The sequence below is a fragment of the Octodon degus genome, unplaced genomic scaffold, assembly GCF_000260255.1.
Source record: "Octodon degus isolate 3935 unplaced genomic scaffold, OctDeg1.0 scaffold00004, whole genome shotgun sequence".
In the NCBI taxonomy this organism is placed as follows: Eukaryota; Metazoa; Chordata; class Mammalia; order Rodentia; family Octodontidae; genus Octodon; species Octodon degus.
In genome coordinates, this window is record NW_004524580.1 from 30,216,439 (window position 1) to 30,224,713 (window position 8,275).

General features: G+C 49.3%; 1 protein-coding gene across 4 annotated transcripts in view; it reads right to left on the reverse strand.

Annotated features, from left to right (window-relative positions):
• Washc3 (WASH complex subunit 3) overlaps positions 1-6,517 on the reverse strand; it is a 36,359-nt gene extending 29,842 nt beyond the window's left edge. For 2 of the 4 annotated variants that reach the window (XM_023716910.1, XM_023716900.1), the window contains exons 1-3: positions 6,381-6,516; positions 6,041-6,139; positions 116-181 (exon numbers count right to left, since the gene is read on the reverse strand). In XM_023716910.1, the coding sequence (XP_023572678.1) occupies positions 116-181; positions 6,041-6,139; positions 6,381-6,431 (216 nt within the window). In that variant the 5' untranslated portion in view covers positions 6,432-6,516. Of the gene's footprint in view, positions 1-115; positions 182-6,040; positions 6,140-6,380 lie in introns of all 4 variants that reach the window. The other 2 variants (XM_004623844.2, XM_023716904.1) reach the window with 2 other exon arrangements.
• Between the last annotated feature and the right edge of the window lie 1,758 nt (positions 6,518-8,275).

Here is an 8,275-nt window from a genome sequence, read left to right on the forward strand (position 1 = left end):
AAGCACAGGGACCGCAGTTCAATCCCCCAGCACCACATGCCAGCCAGCCCCGCCCCCTGGTGGGCTGAGCTGGCCACACACACACACACACAAATTAAAAAAAGAAAATACAAACCTTTGCATCTAAAATATTAAGAGTTGTTTCAATTTGCTGTATCCTCAGAGAAAGGTTTGCCAGTTTCTGCAAAAGAAAAACCAGAGCCATAAGAACAAAGTGTTCAATTAAAACTGTCAAAAATGACAACAAAAAGCAGGTTTAAAAATAATAAAAACTACTGCTTAAGTATTTGTCATTTTCTATCATTCTGTCTTCCATGAGTAAGAGTGGGAACTTGAGCACTGTCTTATCTTTAGAGTTATCTTTAGCTATTTACAAAATCCTATTTACTAGTTTTTAAAAATTTGCATGTTCAGTTAGCAAGCTCATTACCACAGCAATAATCCAGAGGGTTAGAATATGATGAAACAGAATCCCAGCAGAGCCTTCTATCCACTCTGCAGCCCTCGCTCCCGGACCAGTGCCCGAGACATCAGAGTCGGTCCCTGCCAGCTGAGGGACTTCAGGCCAGCAACAGGACCTGCCTGGGTAAGTTAGTAAACTGTGCATGCATATGGTGTTTGTCCCAAATTCTAACTTCTCAAGTTTAAAAAGAAAAAAGGATGACGGTGGAAGATGAACAATTTATTTTGGAAAGAATTAAGAGAAAAAATTTGAGCACATAAGAAGCACAGAGAAAGAGGCATCAGGGAAGTAGTTCAGTGGCATAAGTGCCTGCCTGGCAAGTACAAGGTCCTGAGTTCGATCTCTACTAATACACACACACACACACACACACACACACACACACACAGGAAAAAGCAGCAATCTACTACCAAAATTCAAGGCAACCCAGAAGGAAGAGTTTACTACGCTCTAATTACCAAGTGCAAACACACATTTACCCACTATCTTAGTTACTTTTCTCCTTGCTGAAACAAAGTATCCAACACTGAAAGTTAAGGGAAGAAAGGTTTATTTAGCTCACAGTAGGAAGAGGTTCTAGCCCATAGCTGGCTGGCTTCCAGACAGGGTAGTGGGCACAGGGCACTGCAGAAGAGCTCATGGTGGGCAGAGGGCAGCAAGGCGAGCAAGAGACCTCAGGAGTCTGCCTGGCCCAGTATGCTCTAGCCAGGCTACGGCGATTAGAGCAGGGCCACGCAAGCAGTGGACCGATTTGGTAATTACACACGCTTAATCCCAGCATCAAATTCTAAACCCAGCCACCTCTAAAAAAGCCCCACCTATGACTGCGCGAGGCTCTGGGGGGACACCCAGACACAAGCCAAGCCGTAACAGCCACACAAACAAAAGGGCCACCCTAAAACATGAGCCATCAGCAATGAGACTCCCACCAGGGCTGGGAGAGCACTTGGCCGTGTGCACAGGCCCGGCAGGCAGGAAGCTCTGGGTTCCGCCATCGCGCTGCCAACCCATCTTAGAAGTTCTTGGTGCCAGTGAAGCAGGCACACAGGGGCGCCTTACCACCCCGAGAAGTGAACACCGTGCTGTGACCACATGGAATCTGTCCTTCAGTCCAGAACCCAGTCCTGTTTGTGCTGCTGGAGGCAGGGCCTGGAGGGCAGCACTGCACTTGGGCCATCTAAAGCAAAGCTGCTTCTTTGTGTTTTGCCTCTTTTGTCTTTTGCAAGCTGTGATGGAGATGTGGGGCCATCTTTGGGGTGAGCGCTGCCCTGGGGGAACATGGACCAGAAGGCAGAATGGGCCAGGACCTCATGGCTCCAGCCACTCAGGGTGACAGCCAGAGGGACGCCAAGCTCCAGCTCATCATGAACATGTGCTGCACGCTTTGCTGTGGAATCACAGCCTTTCCTGTGCCAGGCGCGGAACACTCCCGGTGAGCACCTTGGGATCTCCAAAGGTAGAATCTAGAAATAAGACGGAATCAAGTTTCACTGCCAGCAAAGCTGTCTAAGCATGACTTCCGGTGTTTGTTCACAGAGGCTGCTCTGTAGCCATAAATACAGGTTCTAAAACACCGTGGACAGCTCCATGACTGTGGCTGTGATGTCAACATGGGCCCACCGAGGTATACCCATGACTGTCCCCCTGCGTGGCTCATTTTACCAGGTTCCAACTGGATCTGACCACTATAGGTTTCTTTTTCAATGTATTTAGTACAGGGTCTTCAAGGTTTCACTACACAGACTGGACTCATAGTGCTCCTGTTTTCAGCCTCCCAAGGGCTGGAATTACAGGAGCGCGCCATCACGCTCAGTCTCAATTGCAGTCTCAGCACGATGGTGTGTGTGTGTGTGTGTGTGGTGCGCCAGAGCCAGCACGGCAAGCAGGTCGGGGATTGAACCCCAGCCCTTGTGTCTGCCTAAGCAGGCACTTTAATCCACTGAGCTATCTAACCAGCCCAACAGGTCTTTTTCTAATAAAATTAATACTCTGTAACTCAGCTGCATATAGCCAGCTGAGTTTGAATACTGCCCAACATAAATACTAATACTGATTTAAAAATTATCGCAAGTTTATTTCATTAAACTTATATTTGTGAATAGTTTATCAATAACTGGTTCTCTCAATTTCTTAAAGCTTATTTGGTATAGCGTCTCATTACGCAGCTTGGACTTGCTGTGATCCTGCTGTGTCAATCTCTCCAGCACCAGGATTACAGGCATGCACCAACATGCCCGATTTTGGGGCTTGGCTTGGTGCGGCATGAGGTACTGGGGATCAAACCTGGGTCCTTGCACCTGCCAGACAGGCACTGAGGCCACAGAGCTATCTCCTCAGCCCCTACTTTCCTCAATTTTAACATGGGAATCTTCTGAGTACGCCGCTGCAGGTGCAGACAGCACGTACTCGCAGCCGCTGTACCGGCATCGGCTGCATTACACCACCTTACAGCATCCGAGGTTCTCCTTTAAGGAACTGTCACACACTCACACCCACTCTGCTACATCAGCACCTTTCTTTGCAGTTCTGGCATGGGAAACCTGGGAGCGGCAGCCTATGCACAGGCATATATGTACTGTGGCGGCTCCGGTCAGGGCAGCCCTCAGATTCACACCACTGACAGGGCCCCATTCTGCGTTCAACACAGGAAACTCAGCACAGCACCAAGCATGAAGCCAGCCCACAGCAAACCCAGATCAGCTCTCCACACATAAATGCCCCCCTTGCTCACAGGAGCTGACGATGCTCACCCTGCAGAAGGATAGAGCCCAGCGGACACGCAGCAGGGCTCTCCACACTTGCCACCTACAGACGGCAATCCAAGTCCTAGGAAAACCCCTCAGATAAGGAAAGCAGGTGACAGGTGACAGCCAGGAAGGACCCACTGGAGAGGGCAGTAGTGCAGTGTGGAGAGAAACAGCGTCCACAGGACAGGGGCAGAAGGGAGCCTTAGGCTCTGTGCAAAGACCACAGGGAACCCAGGTGACACCACACACACCTTGGGGGCCTCCCAACTGACTCTGGCCACCAGTACCAGCTCAGATACCACCACCTTTGCTGGGTCTCCCTGTGCTCAGGGAGAACCCAGGGCCCATGGCCCAGGTGACCTGTGCTGGCTGGACCAGGCCTGGCCCTGCAGATTCAGGCTCTAGGGCCATCCCCGGGAGCTCGGGGCCAGCCTGGGCTACACAGTGAGACTCTTCTCCAAAAGCGAATACAAATCTCTAAATGAACTGGATCCAAAGGGCTGCAGATATAGTAGCTCAGGGTAGTGGCCTTGGGTTCAGTCCCCAATATCAATAGATAATAAGCCCAAGACACAAGTAAAATGGAACGACACTCTGGATTTTATCATCTTGCCAAGTGTCAGCATAGAGGCAGGCAGCAGGGAGTCCTGCACGCTGCTAGTGAGTGTAAATTAGTTACAGCATATGCTTTTTGGAAAACACTATGTAGACAGAGCTAGTGGATGACCCAGCCTTTCTTTCAGAAGCTGGGTCTGTGCCCAAGGACACAACATGAATCGGGAGAAGCCACAGCTACAGTTCCACGGTCATGGTGGAATTATTCACAAGGGCCAAGAAGGGAATCAACCTAAGTGTCATCACTTGATGAACAGATAAATCAGGTGCACGCGCTCCACGGCACACTATGTGGCTATGAAAAAGGACGAAATCCTGTTGTATGAGACAACATGGACGGCTGTGGAGGATGTTGTGCCGAACGCAGTAAGCCAGGCACTGACACACGTCATACTACTTCCCTTATATGTGAGAACAGAAAAACAGCAGACCCCAGAGAGCAAAATGGTGCTCACCAGAGGTCGGCAAGAGCAGGCAGAGGAGGATAGGAAGACAGGCGCCTGTGAGCCAAGGGGTACCAAATGTCAGTGAAACACAAGGAATGAATTCAACGTAAACCTCACATAATGACAATATACTGTGTCCCTGAAAGCTGCTTTTGAGGTAAGAGTTCTGACCACAAAATACTTCAGTACGTGAAGTCACCCAAATATTAGTTTGCGTTAGCCACTCAATAATATTTTTACATATTATTGTGAAAAATGAGTATTTTTACATATTATTGTGCCCCATCAAAACCCATGCATTATGGGCAGTCAGGATAAATAATGTGCTTTTAAAAAGGAGAAAAAGCAACAGTCTGTCTTTAAACCGCATGGGTTTTGACCAACAAATTTTTGTTTAGGGCTCAAGGAAGGAGGGAATAGTGACTCAGCAAAAAAAGCTGTGGCAGGAGGAACAGAGTTAAAGAGCAACCAGGAGGCCGCCATCACTCTCAAGGGATCAGGACCAGCCGGTTACTGTTGTCTCTGATGAACTGTTGATAAAGAGCACTTGGGCTCCCAGCATTAAAACTCCAAGCCTCCAAAGGAATGGATGTCCCTGCGGGAGGTTGATCAAATTCCTTCCATAGGTGTGTGGGCTCGGGATCTAACCCAGCCATAAGGACTATGAGGAAACGTCCACTTCTTTCCACTAACCACCCTAGGACGGTCTTTCTCCAAATACTTCTCCGCCCCTCCAGTATACAAATTAAAGGGGAAATGTTAGTTTACTTTTTTCTTACTTTTTAAGTTATTAGTACGTGTTTGCGGTGAATAATGATTACATTCACTGTGAGGCTTACTGAGTTTTCTTAATTCTACATGCTGTTTGGAGAAGCAGCAGGACTCTAGACTAAACCTGTGGGTCTGCTGACACATTCAACACACTGCGAGGAACTCCTCGGCCTGCCCTCCATCGGATTTCACTCTTGCTTGTTTCAGTGGGATGCCGGGAGATTCTGATGAGCCACAAGAAGAGGTGGATCCCGCACAGCTGAAGATGGTTTTTCTGTCTCCGTGCATTATTTTACAGTTTAACACCTAGCAGAACTTCTACCTGCTAAAGCGGGGGCTGATAGAAGTCACAATGTTCAATTGATTTCCCTGAGAATTACCTAAAAAAGTTCTATGATTTTTCTTTCTTTTCCTAAATTTGTTTTTGACTTACGTTTCTCAATGTCCTCCTCATCCTCTTTTCTGGCTTTTAAGTTTTTTTTAAAAATTTATCTTATCTATCCTATCTATAAACTTTAAAAAAAGAATATTTTATCCTGTCTGTTGTGTTAGGGGCTGAAGCCAGGCTTTTTAAAAGACAGAGAAAGGCCGCTGAACTTGGTGCCTAACCCTTAACCGGGTACTCAGCACTCACAGGCCACCTGCAGCGGTACTTTTATTTTTCATAACGAGCTTTTTATTTCCATAACTCGATACCAAAGTTAGGTTTTAGGCGCTTTCCCTTGGCCATCTTCGGATCACAGAAAGTCAAAGGTAAATCTTTCGGGAGTAGGGTAACGAACTTCCAACTAAAAAGCGTCTTCAACTGTGACATTTTGTTTCCTGCGTCCCAGGAAGCCGGACTGAGACATGTTCCCACGGGTGTCCGCACCGGCGGCGGCGCCGCGGTCGCAGGGGGTCCGGGTGCGTGAACAGGGCGGGACGGCGGCTCGCGTTTCACTCCCCGAAAAGGGAGCGGTGCTTCCAGGCTGTGCTGTGCACAGGGCTCCGGGACCTACCTCCTCACACACCGTGGAAAAGCGGTTGAGGAACTGCACGGTGTGCACCACGAATTGGTTGAGAAACGCCACCGTCCTTTTCTGTTGGATCGCGGGCACCTGCGTCGTGTAAAACAAACAAGAGTCGCCGGGGATAAGCCCGCCCGGCCGCCCGCTCGGGGTGACCCACGCGCGACACCCCGGCAGGGCCCGCTCGGGGTGACCCGCCGGCGGTCGCGCCCCGGGCCAGCGGCGGCGAGGACCCGCCAGGTCGCACTGGAGGTCCTGGCACCCCCAGGACCCCGGCGGCTCCCCATCCTCCTCCCCGCTGGCCGGAAGTTCAGCTCCGTCTCTTACAAACCTTGGTCAGGTCTATGCCTGACCCCATGAGCGGGAGCCCGTCCTCATCCATCTCCTCCGCGGGTTGGGGACCCGGAGCTCCCCCACAAACTTCTGCCCGGTGGAGCCTGCCCAACCCGGAAGCGGCCTCCCAATCCCGCCCCTGGATCCTCCTACCGGAAGGAAGCGCCTGAATTCACCAGTCATTGGACGGCTTCCGAAAGGCCCGGCTCTTCTTCGCTCGGCATGCTGGGTTTTGTAGTTCAGGATCCGGTTTGTGACGTCAGTCTCTGGGCTGCAGAGCTAGGAGCTGGGCTAGTATTTAGGTAGTATGAGGCCTTTTCACTAAGAGTCCGATCAGTGTAGTGAGACTATGTAGATCCTGTACTAAAATATATAAAAAAATAAATAAAGAGGTGAGACAAGAAGGAAAAGTAAAAACAAAGGCAGAAGTTTCATCCATATTTGAGGTTTTCCCTGCTTAATACTGTCTGTTGTATGAGTGGCTTGGTCACTCATTTAACAGTCGTTTTTAATTGTATTATCCTATTAAGTGCCGATATACTACTAGGAATTGTGGGAAATACAGAAATTGGTTAGTCTGAGCTAACTTCACTGGACAGGTGTATTCTTGGAAGAAAGAGGTAAGGGCTGTTTATATTGTTTTGTTCTGGGGATTAAACCCAGGATGTTCACACGGAGCCACATCCCTAACCCTTTTTATTATTTCTCCTGTGTTGTGTTGTGTTCTGACAAGATCTCACCAAGTTACTCACTTAGTTGCTCAGGCTGAGGACAAATTTGCAATCTTCCTGCCTCAGCCTCTCAGAGCACTAGATTACAGACGTATGCCACCACACCCAAGTCTTTCTCATTTTGGGGGGGGGATTTGATTTTTTGAGACAGGATCTTGATGCGTATCTTGGTATGGCCTTGACATGTATGTTGCCCAAGCTGGCCTTCAGCTTACAGTGATCCTCCTGCCTCAGCCTTCCCACACTGGGCTCTCGTGATCTTTGAAATATGAAGTAACACGTAACACTACAGTTGAGGCACAACATTATGGAAAGTGACAAGCTCTTGGGTCATTGAAAAGGCAGAGCAGTGCCTGGAAAAATGTCTATATCTGGAGTTCGGAGACAGTTCAGATTCTGAATGGGCATTTTGTTGGCCATGCGACTTAGGGTGCCTCTGAAGGGGTTCAACCCCTCCTGTGTCCCACAGAAGACACTCAGATGGAGGGTCCCTAACTTCAAGACATTTGTGATACAGGAGAACTTGCCAAACGTTGATATCCAGTGTCTACAAGAACTGTGAAATCTCTGAGCATGTATACAGGGACACACGCACACACACACAGAGTCGTGCACACATGGGCACAGGCATCCACACGGATGTGGAGGGCTGTGGCACGGTAGATCACAGTGCACCCTTGGCCCCCGAGGGAGCCCCAGCAGGTAGACTTCAGCAGCTGCTCAGCAGCTCGGGGTGCAGGTCAGGGGGAAAGCTGGGGTGGAAGCAGAAGAGGCCTGAGAGGGCGGAGGACATGAGGCAGGAGAGGTGACAGGGACCGCTCATGCAAGGCCCGCCACCGCATTTGATGGTGCAGCGGCGTTTCTCTATGTGCGACCCCGGGGCCGCCTGCATAAAAGGTGAGAGTGCTTTCTCGATTCTTTGTCTATGAGTGCTTGGGTTTTTTTTTTTTTTTTTTAAAGTACTAGGGATTAAGCATAAGTACTATGTTCCCAGCCCATTTGTATTTTGAAAAAGATGCCCTTCAGTTGCCCAGGGTTGAACTCAGAATCCTCCTGCCTCTGCCTTTAGAATATTCTTAAAATGCACACCTCAGAGACTGACCTCAGAAAAACGGATCTAGACCCTGTGCTAAATAAGTCTAGAAATTTGCATTTTAAACAA